The sequence below is a fragment of the Limanda limanda genome, chromosome 18 (assembly GCF_963576545.1).
Source record: "Limanda limanda chromosome 18, fLimLim1.1, whole genome shotgun sequence".
Taxonomy (NCBI): domain Eukaryota; kingdom Metazoa; phylum Chordata; class Actinopteri; order Pleuronectiformes; family Pleuronectidae; genus Limanda; species Limanda limanda.
This window is the reverse complement of record NC_083653.1, coordinates 17,850,329-17,867,165: the sequence shown is the minus strand read 5'-3', so window position 1 is coordinate 17,867,165 and position 16,837 is coordinate 17,850,329. Positions and strand designations below refer to the sequence as shown.

The 16,837-nt window shown below is 43.0% G+C and overlaps 4 protein-coding genes and 1 non-coding gene across 5 annotated transcripts; 4 read left to right on the top strand and 1 right to left on the bottom strand.

Annotated features, from left to right (window-relative positions):
- Window positions 1-247: 247 nt before the first annotated feature.
- Window positions 248-3,944, bottom strand: glrx5 (glutaredoxin 5 homolog (S. cerevisiae)). Its single transcript, XM_061091145.1, has 2 exons — window positions 3,562-3,944; window positions 248-1,749 (listed from the first exon to the last, which is right to left on the bottom strand). Exons 1-2 carry the CDS (start codon window positions 3,860-3,862, stop codon window positions 1,577-1,579), a joined length of 474 nt encoding a protein of 157 aa, XP_060947128.1. The 5' UTR covers window positions 3,863-3,944; the 3' UTR covers window positions 248-1,576.
- Window positions 3,945-4,922: 978 nt separating this feature from the next.
- Window positions 4,923-5,816, top strand: prkrip1 (PRKR interacting protein 1). Its single transcript, XM_061091654.1, has one exon. It carries the CDS (start codon window positions 4,943-4,945, stop codon window positions 5,501-5,503), a length of 561 nt encoding a protein of 186 aa, XP_060947637.1. The 5' UTR covers window positions 4,923-4,942; the 3' UTR covers window positions 5,504-5,816.
- A 141-nt stretch (window positions 5,817-5,957) lies between these two features.
- Window positions 5,958-6,242, top strand: LOC133024974 (small Cajal body-specific RNA 13). The gene has a single exon (XR_009683140.1). It is a non-coding gene; the product is annotated as a small Cajal body-specific RNA 13 (non-coding RNA).
- A 1,821-nt stretch (window positions 6,243-8,063) lies between these two features.
- clmnb (calmin b) lies at window positions 8,064-14,377 on the top strand. The gene is given in 12 exon segments (XM_061091079.1): window positions 8,064-8,078; window positions 8,593-8,714; window positions 8,817-8,875; window positions 9,350-9,417; window positions 9,506-9,601; window positions 10,490-10,579; window positions 10,700-10,786; window positions 11,254-11,480; window positions 11,643-11,836; window positions 12,840-12,922; window positions 13,698-14,317; window positions 14,371-14,377. Coding segments are annotated over 12 exon segments (1,668 nt in total).
- A 26-nt stretch (window positions 14,378-14,403) lies between these two features.
- Window positions 14,404-16,580, top strand: LOC133024792 (uncharacterized). Its single transcript, XM_061091964.1, has 2 exons — window positions 14,404-15,235; window positions 16,201-16,580. Exons 1-2 carry the CDS (start codon window positions 14,445-14,447, stop codon window positions 16,343-16,345), a joined length of 936 nt encoding a protein of 311 aa, XP_060947947.1. The 5' UTR covers window positions 14,404-14,444; the 3' UTR covers window positions 16,346-16,580.
- Window positions 16,581-16,837: the final 257 nt, after the last annotated feature.

Below are 16,837 nucleotides of genomic sequence, written 5' to 3'. Positions count from 1 at the left end.
CGTCAGCTGTGAAGGAGCCTCTCGAACTGCTGCGACTGGCAGTTCTGTGTGTCCTGTGATAAGCGATCATCCCTGTCCGAGCTGCTTGGAGATTTGAAATGATCCAAAGCATGAAGGTGAACTGAGCTTAGCAGGTAGCACTAGAATGTTTGGTGGTCTGATGGTTTACACAGTCAACATGCCAATCGATCAGATTTACTACTCACACAATCCTTGGCCGTTTTTCAAATAAAAAACAGTTTGCATGTTATTTGTCACAAAATATTTAATTAGCGTAGGGTTTACATGCAGCAAAATACATTTATAATATGCTTTCAATGTACAATATCTTACAGCGTACTACATGACCATTGCTTTGATAATACAACTGTGTGCAGCAGGAGGAACACCTACAGGAGGATTGATAAAGATCACAACGTTCTTAGGCCAAAGGAGAGATAACTCAAAGTAACAACAAAAAAAACAGCTCCCCCACCCCTCACACAAGAAAGGGAAACACTCCACACATTCACTGACAGATAGACAATCTCCATATCAGGCATATTCAAGTTTGTTGCGTTTCAGTCGATGTTAAAGCAGAGGGGGCACGTTTAGGATGGGGATCCTGGCCGGAAGAACGGATAGAAGGCAATGTTAGAAGCTACTCACAGTGCTGTGATGTCAGTGACAGTCTCATCCATGTCTGGTTTACCTTCACCACTAAAAACCCAATTTTCATGTGATGTCATTGGACAGCATGACCATGAAACCACCCTTGTTTGGTTTCGAACCCCCATCAGCTGTACTGTCCCCTGTTCCTCCTCCAGGTGAACGGTGCTTGCTGGCAGTGTTGTCAGGTTTGTGGTGTGACCCAAGATAAAGAATAATTAACACCTTCACTTATATCTTGTTGCACCCTGAGAGTAATTTGGTCTTGATGACTGTGGCTTGAGAAAACAGATGGACAGTAGAGGTAGCAGGGATTGGAAAGGGCAGGATAAGAAAGGTTAGAAGAAGAGTGAACATTAGCCTTACGTTAATCTGAGTGGCCAGAAATTGAAGTCAAGGAGAACGCTAGTGAGTTTGCCATATAAACATAAAATGTGATAATATATCAGTGTATTGGTTTGTAAATTGAATCTTCTGCTCCCAAAGTAGCCAAAAAATGTGTCTGCAGCTTTACAGTCGAGGTGAGGATTGTAGTACAGATGTATTTTAGGTAAAACAGCTTTTGAATCCCTGTGAAGACGTTGTCAACTCTTTTCTTCCAATATTTAAGTCCCCACCTGTCGGGTACATGATCTGTGAACATTAAGAGGCGTAGCTCAGAGTATAAAGAGTGCAGAGGGAGCTCTGTATCGCACGTAGCTATTTATGGGTATGGAACACTCTAAAGCATTAATATTCCTGACTCAAGATTAAGTGCCGCCACTAAAATAGTTTACACTTGTCACCTTCATCTGCCCTCGGAGTTTGCTTTTCCCATGGCTGCCTAGAGACTTGATTCATATGGGACCATATGAGTCGGAGGGGGGAGATTCAACTTGATAAACGCGTCCTCTGTGTAGTCAGCTCTTCTGAAGTTTGTAATCGTCCTCTACTTGGACTCCTTCTCGGTGTCCAGTAGTTCAGAGCGGATTCCCAGCTTCTTGAACTCCTCCACCAGATCTCCATTCTGGTGCATCTGGAGCAGGATGTCGCAGCCTCCCACAAACTCGCCGTTGAGGTACACCTGGGGGATCGTGGGCCAGTTGGAGAACACCTTGATTCCTGGGGAAGGCAGACGGCATTATTGTGAGTGGGACATACACAACAGTGGATATCGCATTTAAGGTCAAACAAAGGATTGGCATATGACTTCTTGACCGTGGTGCCTTTTGGGTTCCCCCCTTCAAAATGTATGCTTCTTGCTTCATTTATGAATAGTGAGAGAAGTGGATACGTTTTGTTCATGTACAATCTGTCTTTAGTTAATAAAGCTCAGCATTTGACTGCGTGGGCTCTATTTGAGAGTATGATCATAGAGGATGTGTGTGATGGATGTAGCCGACTGTGTTGCCTTTTAAGTAGAAAGTTAACTGGTTAAAAAAATTGTTTTTAAAGACCAAATTTTGATCACAATGTTTATAAAGGAGCACTCCATAGATTTCACACGTAAAGATGAGTTTACTCGTCACAAGCACGTCTTCGCCTTGTTGTTGTTGTTGTTGTGCAGTTTGGAGTCTTGGGGGACTCGAGAAATAGCAAATGCTCAACCTGTGGATTTCCCTGTTCAGTAATGCACTTGTGAAAAGGTTGTTAAATGTTTGGTTCTATTTTATCAGCTGCGAGGACAACACCAGACTTTGAGAAACGAGGAAATTCACTTTCAGGAAATGCTGAGTCTCTGTCCCTCTTCTATATCTGACCCCTGTACACCCAGACCTGCTTTTGTATCACTTGGGGGTCTCTGACACGATTGCTTTCAGCCAGGTCTGTGCAACACTGTCCATCAATCAGTTATTATTAGACATAAAGTTGTTTGGCTTTTGAGGAAGTGACAGTTTATAGCTTTTCAGCCTGGAGGTAAATAGCTTGTGTTCCGGCCTTTGTGTGCTGCTGTTGTTTCTCAAGATATTACATAGCACCACGTGTCCCCATTTAACCCCTAGATCAACTACACATTATATTAAATAGTCTCAGTTTGCTGGCCGTCCACACAGCTGCTACACCACAACCCTGAACTGACAACCCCCTCCATTCAAGTACACATATCTGCTGCCACCATTTGAAGGAGGGAAAGTTTGAGGGGTTTTGCTGAAAGCCTTGTATATTACAGATGTTGTCCCGTGTGTGGGGGGGGGAGCCGCACCCTGTGGTGCTGCTGCAGGACACTGATAAACCCAGAGACTTCTAATAAACCGCAGATACACCGACTGCAGCGGATACGACCGGTAAGACCCGATCCCACTGAAGTGTCGGAGCAGGTGTCGTATATTGAGCAAATAGATCTTTTTAACATGGCTTTAAACCAGAATGACATGTTTACTTGTATGGCGCCTACTTCTCAGACTTTTTAGACACTATCCCAGATATGTCCTGTCAGTTCTCTCCCTTTTTGGACTGGTCTTTGACCTAGGGAATGACCTCTGACCTGCTAATGGGTGGGTAAAGATTGAGCAGGCACCTTCAACTTAAGGTACCAACACATGTCCAAATTTAGTCAGAGACCCTATGGGTGACGTCATTATATCTCTAGGTTTGTGATAAACATCTCCCCTATAAGAGTCTTGCAGAGGCAAGGCAGATTTTCACTATTGGCTTGTGTGTTTGTGTGTTTCTAGAGCTCGTCCTGACCTATAATACTTCCATGTAATAAACATTGTATGCATGTAATTACTGGGTCCGCGGTTTCCTTCATTCAACATCAACTTCGACAACACTCTGCTGCTTGAAAGACACGACACAGGAAACATGGCTGACAGGTGCTAACGTTGACTCGGACACTAGTTCCACTTTGTAAACAACAATCTATCTCCAGCTCCACTGTCTCCTAGGTCTCCAGTGAGAGTGACAACTTCCCGCCGCCATGCTCCTGTTCACCTTCTCTCAGCTCCTGGTCGTCCAGCACGTTGTAGGCAGCGTAGTCCTCCACTCCGTGCATCCGGAGGATCTGCACCACCGCGTTGCTGAAGCCGCACATGGGCTGAGCCGGGGTCCCCTTGATGAACACCACCACCTTGTCCTTCGCCACCTTCTCTCCAAGGTCCTTCTGGACGTCACCCCCAGCCGCCGCCGAGCACAGGAGCCGCCGGCCCGGGGCCGACCACACGCCGGCCCGTGGCCCGTAGAGTGCGGCCCCCGACCGGAGACACCGAGCCGTGGTTGTGAGGAAGCTGTTCATGATCTCCGGTTGGTTTTGTGTTTAGAAGAAGAGCAGGAGAGATGTCGGCGGAAAGAGGAATAACTTCAAGTCAGTTACTCAACACACGTCATACTGGAGGAGGGCGGGACCTGGACGCTGATTGGCTAGCTACGCCCAAACAACGTCTAATCTCATATGCAGTTGGTAGAGCTGGGCGTCAATTACATTAGTAATCGATATAATTCTACTCAAGCTGACAAACAAATAACAATACACTAATATAAACACACATACTTAATAATCAGAATATTTTTCTTGAGAGAAAAGCTAATATTATAAAAGTGAAACTATTATTTCCGGGTTACGGAAGCCTTCAAGAACTTCCGGGTCGACTCCGAAGCTTCATTTGCTCTACTGCGCCATCAAGTGGACAATACATGTAAAACAGGCAGAGTGATTATAATGACACCATGGCTTTGGAGTGTGAAGCTTTGATCTGAATTATGTTTGTGAGGCCAATACATAAATTATGAACCTATTAATATGATGTCTGTCTTAAAGATACAACGGCGGGATCAAAAGGGAAAGTGGAAACAACTTAGGCATAGGGTTGTGATGTGAACGTGCTTGTGTTACTAGGGACAACATGTCACACGCAAAATATGGACATTTTATTAATTTCCATATAAAAATATCAACTTTTCCACAGTGCTGGATTTCAGGCCGTTTCCTTTTTTGCAAACAAACGCGCAATAAAGTCTCAAGTCCACAACATATGTGTGTGGGGGGGGCCCATTGTGTTTCGATGCCTCTTATATTTCGAATCGCACGCCAAACCCGCGAACCATTTCCTGAATCAGTCAGGTGGTACGGCCGACGTCACCACTTACGTCATCAACACAAGCCTCAATAAACGCTACACAAAAATCTTCCTGGATTACTAGACACGGAAATAACAATAAAATAATACAACCACATATACAAAATTATCTGATTTTTTTTCTTAAAAGATAAGCTAATATAATAAAAGTTAAAACTATTATTTCCGGGTTACGGAAGCCCTCAAGAACATCCGGGTTGACTTCAGCTAGCAGGAAGTATACTGCAGTCGTTTGAAAGATGGCGGCGCACACGCAAAAGAACAACAAGCCGGGGAAAGCGTCGGGGAAAGAGGCCCAGCCTCTGATAATCGCCAAAACCCCGGCGGAGGAGCAGCGTCTGAAGCTGGAGAGGTTGATGCGGAACCCGGACAAGCTCGCTCCGATCCCAGACCGACTCAAAGAATGGAACCCGCGGGCTCCGCCGGAGTTCGTCCGGGACGTGATGGGCTCCAGCGCCGGCGCGGGAAGCGGCGAGTTCCACGTTTACCGGCACCTCCGCCGCAGAGAGTACCAGAGACAGGACTTCCTGGACAAGGTGGCGGACAAGATGGACAAGGACGTGGAGTATCTGGACAAGGTGGAGCAGAACAAGCAGGCGGCCGACGAGAGGACGGCCAAGCGCCGGAAGAAGCGCGACAAGATGAAGGAGAAGAAGCTCATGGCGAAGAAGGCGAAGCTAGAAGGAGACAACAAGACGGAGGACGGCGCCGTTAAGAGCTCAGAGGACAGTGAAGAGGATGAGGACAGAGAGGCTGAGGATGATGCTGAGGCTCCGAGCTTCATCATGGGGAAGAAATAAGTGTGTCCTGCGGCTGAGGAGATCCCAAGTGACCCAGGGAGAAGACAAAGACAGTGGTGGACCCTGCGTTACCACGGGACTGTTCGGACTGTCCACTTTAAGAGACAAGACCCCACAATAGTCTTCAGTGTCCCAGTTTGAAAGAAAACATGTTGAGACTCTCCTGATTATTTTTGTAATCAATCGAGTGTTAGATCTCACATTTTGGCTAATTTAGTGGATTTCAATAATTTGCTGAAGTAGGATTGTTGGGACATTTTGTAATCTGCTATATTGTTTGCAGCATTGTCAATGTTTTTAATAAAAAAAAAAATCACCATATACATAACATTACAGTGTTATTGAATTTGTTTACATTGGAGGTTGGTATTAAATGGCTGGTACATACCATGATATGAGACAATCATCATCATCGGTGTATAAGGTGTATCTGCATTATGTATGTTAGTTTGTCTGTGCAGCCTTGTGAGCCGGCCCCTCGCAAACCCTGTTGCCCGTGGGCCACAACAAGGCTGCAGAAAGCAACACAAAGAATGAAAAGGCGTGACTTCTCGAGGCTCGGGAGCTTCACGTGCGATGTTCCTTGGACAGACTCCTGCCTCCCACGGAGGTGGTGGACCCGCTCGGTGGCCATCACCTTTCTTGAGGCTGGTAGAGCAAAGAAACAAAAAAATGGCAGTTAGATATTGTTTGAAGCTGAAGAAGCTCTTCATTTCAGACGCTTTCACCTGCCACACTCGTATCTTGACACACATACTCAGTACTGCTTTGATGTAAGAAATGAAAACGAACCCAGAAGACTATTTTTCCATCTCTGTATTATTACTCTCTTCATATTGCTGATGTAAGCTTTAGACATTTCCGTGTAGACCTGTTGAATACAGACATTCAGTCCAACAGGCTTCAGTTTATCTGCCTTGAAGATTATATCTGATTAAATTTTAAACCTTTGTTCAAAAATACCCCTCTTGTCCTCTAGGGGCTTCTGTGGCTTTAAAAGGTCTAAATTTTAATCATCTGTAATTTAAAGCCTTACAACGACTGAAATTTATATATATATATTTACAAACTAGCTCTTAAATATGTTTATGTAGGTCTTAATTATTTAAATTTTCATTTAATGTTACTGACGATTTTAACGTAAATGTTTTGGCTTGCCTGCACAGTTTTTAATGTTTCTGTGTGTTTTAGTTATTTATCAGTGATGTGGATATAAGCACACCAACTGACGGTATCTCCGTGCACTCAGCTTGACTGAAAGACTAGACCTACTGTCCCAGAAAGTAGTTTTTTAGACTATAGTGTTTTGAAGTTTTATCTACTTTGCTTCTTCACCTTATCTTTAACGACAGGGAAGTGTAAGTAATTATGGAACCCTGATATATACCTTATATCTGTTGTACTTGACGTAGGACTTCAATTTAATTTATTATTCATTCATTATGAAACCTGCAGAAACCCTGTCCTTGTGGGTGAAGTGTTAAAATAACAGTTTGACATCTGTCCCTTGTCTGTCAATTCTCTTGTTTAAGCTTAGGTCAAAAGGTCTTCTGAAATATCCTTACATTTAAAGTGTTGCAGACCAGCTGCAGCTTTTACATTTAGTGTTTCTTAATCTTTGGCTCTAGACTAATTGTAGGTTGCATCTAACCACTCACTTGAATGCGTCTTCACCCTCCTAATCTCCTCAATAAGAACATTGTGCTGTCGTGATTTATGAATTGTGTGTGTATTATAAACTGCAGATCTCTTAAATTGGATCCTGCTCTCTGTTGGATGATTTCTCCCGTTTTAGAGGCATGTGAGTTCCCCTGGGAGAGTGAGTCAGGTACAGCACAGAATTCTAATAAAATTTGGGTCAGTGTAAAAAAAATAATTATTCCACAACTCATTTTTATTTCAGTGAATCAAATTAAGATCCAGAGTTTAGCTTCTTGCATGTGTTTAATAATTTTTTATTAAATCAGTCCATTAACTGACATAAATGAAAAATGACTTATGATGGTTGGATATGATGCAAGATGAAAAGATAGAGAAATTAATGGAAAGGCAGTGTACAGTGTAAATCACAAAGTGGTTGAATGCACATGCTTGTTGTAATGTGTCAGTTAATAAAATATATGTCAGGTAAAGAAAAAAGAAAATATAATTAGGTATAAACTTAAAGATATGGATTCAGTAAGTATTTAAGAAGAATTTGGTGGTAGCAGTTTTTGGTTAATATAAGTATAAGTAAAAAAAACAGTCTAAATGCTCAGTGACAAGATCTGTAAAAACATGGGTAAAAGTATTCATCCCTGTAAAAGTTATATTTTATTGGACCTTATTATTCATCCACAAATGAACAAACAGCTTTGATGTAAGTCCTCAAAGTGATACTAATTAATATATACTTAAAAGGTACAGTTTACAGCACTATTCATGTTTTGCATGTACTATATTTATCAGCAAAGTAAATAGCACTTAGTTGTCAAGTAAATGTAACAGACTAAAAGTATAAAGGAATGGAAAATATATACACTTAAGTATCATTACCTCAAAATTGTACTTAAATAACTAGATGAAGTGTGCCAAGGTACAATTTAGCACTTGACAAAGGGTATAATGATCCACTTAAAATTATACTTTAAATTCAATAAACAATTTCAAACCCAATTACGATTTGTTGTTATTTTTGTGTTATATATTTGTACATAATATTACCTGGTGTAGCAATACCAATGGCCAACATTTTCCTTCTATATTAGATGCTGATATGAGCTCCTAAGGCCTTGATGGGAATCTGCTGGGATTCATCAAGAAATGTATAGGATTTGCCATCACACCTCTTACAATAGTTTAGAGAATATTTGTACAAGTAAATTATCTAGATCAACTTCGGTCGATCCCTTTACTTCCTACCCTCATTCCTATGACCTGTCCTGAACATGCTCTGAAGAAATCCAGGTATTTATGACTTCATCACATTGAGCTGCCAGAAAGGTTTATCACAGACCTTCACAACCAAACTGTTCAACCTGTAGAATAACACAGAGACCCCAAGCCGACTCCTTCCTGTTAAAGGTTAAAGATCCCAACATACTGTGCAGCTTCCTCCTCAGACAGAGGGTTTGAGCTGCAGCCTGTCAACAGGGGCTGAGCTGAGTTGTTTCCGAGGGGGAGTGGAGCCAGAGCTGATCCACACCTCGCAGATAGGTTCCAGCGTGTTCAGGCAGGACGCACTGCCTCACTCTGCGTTTTCTTCCTCCGTAGGCTGTACAGAAACCCCAGAGCAGCTCTAATTGCCACAAGTGCCGGACAGTATTTTTTTTAGAAAACATGAGAATGCAGGACGAGGCCAAGTGGGGCTCTGAAAAGAAACCAAACGGAGAGACCAGCGAACAACATCAGCCTCAAGGTACAGTGACAAGAAATACTGGATCAAGCTGGAGCTTAAACTTGACCCACTGTGTGATGATAATAATAGTTAAATCACTGTGTCTACACTTTATTGTACTTTTGAAAAATGAACACTTGGCTTCCTTCTAGTGGTTTTCCAAATATGTTTGGATTTGGCTTTGTGGCACTGTTCTGTTTGTTGATGACTTACTTCTAAAGTACTCTCTAGTGTAAAATCCATAATGAAAGGGACGTTAAAAGACACGTTTGCTCCTTTTAAATACCTTCATTTCTGAGTTCTTCTGGGAGATAAACATGTATGTACCACTTTCCAATGATCTGTCAGACTGTTAGTGCTTGTTAAATAAAACCCTGTGTGCTGCATCTCATCAGGAGAGTGAAAGCACCAAATCAACAGTGTTGACTTTTAAAACTGCGGCATGTTGTGCCAAGTCCCTGTTTTATTTCCCCCAGATGAGAGGAAAGCGGCGCAGAAGAGAACCTTCACCAGGTGGATGAATGGGTTTCTGCACAGGGTAAGACACAAATCAATACAGTTTTACGATGACATTATGCTTCTTTCATGCAATCCCCAATACAGATTGTGATTTGTTTATTTCACAGTGTGATCCTCCGCTTGAGGTGCACGACCTGTTCGCAGACATTCAGGATGGCAGGGTACTCATGGCCCTGCTGGAGGAGCTGACCGGCTGCAAACTGGTGAGAATCAAATTTCACAGTGCAAAAATATGAATTTAGCCAAGAAAATATATTGTAAACTGCCATGAGTTTTTGTTATGTCCTCTGTTCCCTTTCAGCTCTGTTCATTAGCTGATCACTATATTCACCGGCTGATAAGAATCATTAAAGTAATTCAAAATATCCTGCCACTGCAATAATAACCCAAAACGTGTACACAGTTGTTTTTTTAGAGGTGTTTGACTCCTTTCTCATTGTCAGTAGGAGTTTGCCCTTATGTTTTTTATCCTGCCTTGTCATGTTCGATGTCACGAACACGGCAAAAACTGAGGCGCTCTCTCACTTCACCTATTTGCATAATTTGCATCCAACAGGAACATTTGCACGTTCAGGTGGATGCCATCATTCCATCAACCGGTGAAACCTGTGTCATTTGACCCGAGAGTGAACGCCAAGCGTATCCATTCCCTTTGTTGCTGAGAGAAAATATTGATGTACTCTCTGTGCAGTGAGCCACAACTCGCAGCCAGTTTGCTTAGCTTAATTTAGCCCAACTGAACGTAAAGATGTGAAATGGGGGGGAAAGAGCGAACCTGGCTCTGTACAAGTCCCCCCAGCACCTGGTCAGTTCAATGGGCATATTTAGCAACTAATTAAAGGGATGGTTCACCCAAAAATGAAAGTTCCCTCATTATCTATTCACCGCTCTGCCCATGGGGGGGTTGGTGAAGTGTGCGACTTCCTGCTGTTCTGTTGTTGCTGTTCTCCTTCTGAGACTCCAGAAAGTCACTGCGACCGAGAAATGGTTCACAAAAAAGGAGTGAGAGTTTTTTTTTTGTCAGAGCCAGGCTAACTGTTCACCCGCTGCCTTTCTGCTGAGTTAATATTACTGATGTTATTCTATGTTAGCTTTACCGGTTCAGGTCGTCTTCTCAGCGCATTTTCCGACTGAACAACATTTCCAAGGCCCTGGCGTTCCTGGATGACAGACATGTGAGTGTGTTTGCTTCAAAGTCTCTATTGATATTGTTTTGACATGTACTGTCTACCCTCTACTTTCAACTCTGGTTAAACTAGATTCCAAATGACGTCTCCTCCCATGTTGTCCCTCAGGTTAAGCTGCTTGGAATTGATGCCTCCGGTGTTGCTGATGGCGTCCCCTCTGTTGTTCTTAACCTGGTCTGGATCATCATCCTGCACTTCCAGGTAGTTTTTATTCTGCCCACTATCCAGATACAGAGCCAAAACATCAAATTGAAAGATTTTAAAGAAAGAGCTCAGGAGTGTGGGCAAGAATTATAATATACTATAATATACTTTGTGCTAAACCAATAGCTGTTAGCTGTTAACCCTGATGTTACTTCCCGTTTTTATAGCATCATATAAATGATTGAAACCAAACTGTTGAACAAACATCAATGTGATAAGAACTACCATGAATGACAGAACTGTACGTCGACTTTTTAGTTTGTCCCATCCGATAACATTGAGGAAGCAGGGTTGATGACCTATATTGCAGCAGGGCCACCAATGCTTTGGCTCCACATCTGGGGAGCCATCTTTCATCCATCGTTATATGCAGTCTATGCTTTATTTTCTTAATGTATTACCGCACTTCTTGACCCGGTGCTTATCACTGACCCTGCCGACACTCCACTCTCCCCCGTACACAGGTAAAGGAGGTGACCAGAGGCCTCCACACGCATTTGTCTTCTAGCCTCTCTTCCTTATCTGCGAGCGGTTCCCCCTCTTCCAGTGACCTCTCTCTCCAGCCAAATGACGTTGGCAGCTACTCGTGCAAAACCCTGCCAAGCAAAGGCAGGAATGCTGCCAGGGCGCCAAAGTACCATGGGAAAGCAATCAAGTCTCTCCTGCAGTGGGCCCAAAGATGCACATCAAAGTGAGTCTGAAAAAGATCAAATCGCTTACAAAGTAATTTTGGTCAAGGAAACATCCAAAATGCAATTATATTATGACCTCTATGAGTGAAGGAAAAAAAAAATCGGAGCTGGCTGTGTTGGGATGAGAGTTGTTTTTCTATGATGTCATTTTAAATGTGCAGGTTTGGGGTGGAGGTGCATGACTTTGGGAAGAGCTGGAGAAGTGGGCTCGCATTCCTCGCCATGATTAAGTGCATAGAGCCGGACCTGGTGGACCTGCGGGAGAGTCTGTCCGATGAGCCAAGGGAAAACCTTCAGCAGGCCTTCATGATAGCCCACCGCATTTTTGATATAACACCTCTACTGGAGCCTGAAGGTAAAAGCTTAATCCAAAGGATCAGTGCATCACAAAGACAAATATCTGACTCATTGCACCCAGACCCTGTAGCACCTACATTAGCTCTTGATGCTATAGAGCAGGGGTTTTCAACTGGTTTTGTCCCAGGGACCACCATTCTGACAAGAAAGTAATCCGTGGCCAACTGATGTGCGTGTGTGCGTGCGTGCATGTGGATAGAAGGAAGTTTTAACATTTGGTTTTCCATGTTGGTTTTATTTAAAAACCTCAAACAAATCTAGAAAAATGTGTGTAAAAAACAACAAAAACGGTTGATTGTCTGTGCTTAAGAATTGAAAACAAAATTAAAATGCAGTTTGTAGTTGTACTGCATCTCAGAACCATATGTACATCAATATATAATGTTCATGACTTAAATGTACACATGGACATGTAGCTGACATGTTGAGAGAACGTTAAAGTAACGGTGATCAATAACAATCAACATAAACTGGGGCAACTGAAGAGGGAAGATGACAAAGTAATGCAGAATATGTCACAAATGATAATCATACAATATCACACAAACAATTGAGGCCTATTTAAGTTTAACCTCATGATCACCCGCAGCAAATCCCACCTACTGGTAGTGTTGGGGGGGAGGGTGGTGGTGGGTGAGTAGTATTTCTGTGTGTGTGTGTGAAGAGAGGGAAGACCTATCAGTCTGATATCTGGGCATGGTGAAGTCCATTCACCTTTATATTATTTTAGACATATTTTTCTTATTTTAGATATTTTTCACGATATTCAAGAGTAATCTGGAAATGTGTTTCGCGGACCCCCTGCATTGCCGTCACGGACCACCAGAGGGCCGCGGACCCCCGGTTGAAAACCCCTGCTATAGAGCCCTGTTGAACAAAGACACCAGTCTCCCTGACCTCACTAGAACTGATCATAAACGTCTGTATGTCGAACCACAGTGAAGGCTCCCTCCTCACAGGCCACCATTATTAGTGGTCACAGTTTATCCCTCTTCCCACAGGTGTAATGTGCTCCTCACCAGATGAGCAGTCCATCATTACCTATGTGTCTATGTTCCTGGGGCACTGTACAGGCAAGGATGAGGTGAGTGTGACCTCTTTTAGATATTTCTATTGAATCTTTGGCATTGAATTGGTTTAGGAATTGCATTAAATTAACCTCTGGCAGAGTTTGAAGAAACGATTGATACCACGGCCACATCATTATCCTTTATGCTCAGGTGCAAATCCAGTACATGAAAGTTACATTGAGTTTTTGTTGAAACTGTGTTAAAGACTTATGGATTAAACTGTACTGAGTTGTTTAGCCTTCCCTCACTGATTTTAATTGGATGGACAAATTAATACAAACAGCCATCTACATAATGCATAGCAGTTCATCAGCACCACAAATTGCAATCTCCATCTCCAAATGGTTACCTGATTACAGTTGAACTAAACATTGTAACTTTCACAAAGGGAGGATTTATTGGATTAGACTGCTTTTTCTCTGCGTTCCAATAAACTGACAACTGTGTGCATGTTGTTGCCTTAGCATTTCTCTAATCTAATGTTATTTATGAACAATATATAAGCCAGTTACAAACCAGAATATATACAATGGGGAAAAAACTCACAGGCAGAGTTGAACTATGTGTTTTCTTTTGTTTTTCCATCTTTATGGTTACTGGCTATATCGTATTTGACGTAGACATGAATTGTTTCAATCTTCTCATCTAACTCTTAGACAGACAGCAAATTAACAGATTTTCTAAAACTTACTCTTCCTTTGTCCAGCAACAACATGCATTCAAAAACACAATGAAACAAATATTTATTTCCATTATTCAGTGGTTTAATGTAACTACTTTTTAACCCAGGATCAAACAACAGACATTGGAGTTCCTGATATCCCAACTTATGGTTCCCTTGAGTCAGTGAGATTCGGAGAAACCCTCGCTGACAACTCAGAAGCCCAAGCTGTGCTCAGAGGTTTGGAGAAGAGCAACGAGCAGCTTCTGTGGAAGCGTTGGGCCAGAAGATCCCCGGCTGGCACCCGTGCCACCTCGCTCCACTTGAATGAATCAGTCACATCTCACCTCTCCTCCAGCGACGGAGACATCGTTTCATCCTGCTGTCGCCAAAGCATCACTGAGCTGTCTGAAGGCAGTGCTGCCTCCTCACCATTCAACAAAAAGAGAGGGAGGCATAGGAGTATTTTACAGCTGCCCAGTCCTCTAGACGCAGGCGTAGTCAACCCAGACATTCGGTCCTGGATGGAGAAAAGCTCGAATCAGGTTCACGGGAAGTCCAGAGCAGACGAGAGTCGCTTCTCTTTAAGCTCAGAGGAGGGAATCTACAGTTTGTCAGTGCTGGACTCAGATGAGGAGGAGGCCTACAGCTACATCCTGGATCTGAACAAAGACGTTTTTCAAAGGGTCGAAGAGGAGACAGTGGAAGAAATCGACGAGGACTCAAAGCATCTGGAAGCATGTGACATGTCCAATGGTCATGGATCTAAACTTCAGGAAGGTTCTGTTGAACAAAATGCAGATTTTGAACAAGAATCGGAAGACAGGACTGAGTCAGTGGTTCACCAAAAACTGGATTTGGACAAAAATGAAAGTATGAGATACAATCGACCCATGTTTGACATGGAGCCAGAGGATGGGAGCTTTAGAAAAGAGGAACCTGAGGAGGAAAGAGTTGTTGCAGGACAGGTTAATGATTATGGTGAGGAGGAGAGGGAGAAGGAGACAGAGGACATTAGATTAGTGACACATGGATATGATAAAACAGAGGCTCTGATAGGTGAGGCAGAGATTTGCAAAATGGCTCCGTTTGAGGTAGACACTGACAGAGGGCTTTCTGTAAAATGTGTACAAGTGAGTGAGAAGATAGAAGTAGACGAGGAGGAGGAAAGAGAGAGTTTGGCATCAGATGAGAAAGGGCAGAATGGAAACTTAGGGAAAGACAAAGGGGAAGAGGGTAATAATATGAAGGAAAAGAGAGGAAATCCACACACCGCTGTGACCTTAGTGGGGTACGGGTTCGGAGTAAATGAAAAAATACAAACTAATGAGGGTGTGAATGAAGTCCGAGCTGTGACTGTAGCTAGAACTCACACACAAGTAGAAAATGACAGGAAAGACTCTGGCTCCAAAGCGGAGGATTCAATCAGGAACTGCGATGTAGATAAAACAGAGGCGTCCACTGACAAAGACACAAATTCAATGGATTCGGAGGCAGTTACAAGAGAAGAGGAAGAGGACAGGGGACTGACGATTAAGAAATACAAACTCACCGATAAGAAGACAATGACGATAGAACATCTGGGGGGAACTACTCCAAACAATGACCCTGATGGAAGTGTTAACATTCATGCTGGGGATAGCAGTTGGACCTCTAACTCAGTCAGGTAGGCGGTGGTGTTTGTGATTTATTAGAAAAATAATAGAAGTGGCCTTCCACCTCTTGTACCTGGAAACAAGGCTAGAGCAGTTTTCAGACATGAACTCAGGAGAATGTCCGCACAGTTGGGTGTGAATTGCTCACGTATGTAGAACACAGCAGGAGATTCTCCGGTCGGACGCGTTAAGAACAACACAGATATCTCCGGAGAGCTCAGGTGAGGGGTGGTGCAGCTTGCAGGAGTCAGGTCGTCACTTTTACCCTCCGCTGTGGAGATCACATGTTTTTGTTCCCAGCATATCGACACCGGCTTCGTCCCTCATCACCAAGAGCTCTTTAATCTCGTTTTCTTTCCAAGTTGACATCTTCGTCGGTGTCTACGTTGTGTGCGACACTGCTTTTTTATCCTGAGATGTTTGTATTCTTTGTCTTTTTCCGTTTTGCGTCTGTGGAGTGTTAGAAATGTCATCAACATGCCCCCTCACTTGCAGTGAATGGGCCAGATGATCTCCATGTTGTGTTTTTTCGCGTGGGCTCTTCTGGATATTATCAAAAGGTTTTACAAGGCTTTTTTACAGGGGCACATTTACGTTCCCATAAACAGTCCCTCCCTTCGTTGCATGTCTGAAAGCTGCTTAATTTACTTCAGGAGCTTGTGAACTAGGCGTGTGAACAATTGCAGATTTTGTTAGACCACAAAAAACACAGTGAATATTACGTGATTATGGTTTTGGAAGCTAAAAATACTCTTCGTACAGTGCAATCTAAAGCCTCATGCACACCAATTTAACTTCTGCTATAATGAGACAGTTGCCGGTTGTTTGGTCCGTCCATTCTGCCGATAACAACATCTGTGTCTGGGTTTTGTGGTTATTGCTGCAGTGTAACTACTGTTTCTTCATAATATTTATAAATGTGAAGTGTCCCGTTGTGGCTTGAATCTAACCCTGGTGTGTTTTATCTACTTTCCAGCAGCGAGGGAGGATTCATTCTTCAGTCTTCACCCGCCTCTTGTGACATAACCCCATTAGAGCTGGAAATGCTCTTGGTCTTCTGGATGCTGCTCTACTGCTGCTTCATCCTACCTCAAATGAACCTCGGAGCCCCCCTGCTGTAAAACCCTCCTTATTCAGATATGCTTATTAGCCCAGTTCTCACTAATGAGCCAAACAGGGACACTTAAGGCTGTGTTGACTCTTTATCTGTGTCGCTAAATTTCCCTCCAGGCAACATTTAATGATTAGGTTTGCCTCTCTCTGCCAGCAGATGTAATTTGTCATTGGGGCTATAGTTTCAGATAAACCCTAACACTGTTTTCTATTGTTAAACAGATTTTCAGCTGCCAGCTCCTACACTGCACACATTATTAACCGAGTTTTGTGAGATGTTTTTGTTGCTGAATGCGTCTCCAAAAGTGCTTTGTTTATTTGATTCATTCCTGTTGCAGAAATAGTCCACATGGTGGCGTTGCAGCATCACAGCGGCAAGTGTCTGGCATCACAGACTGTCTATACAGCATTCTGCCGCCTGCTGAGGGGTCCATGGGGCCTGCTGTTTAATTAGAAGCTGTATCGACATGCTGAGATTAAGCTCATAACATTTAATGAGC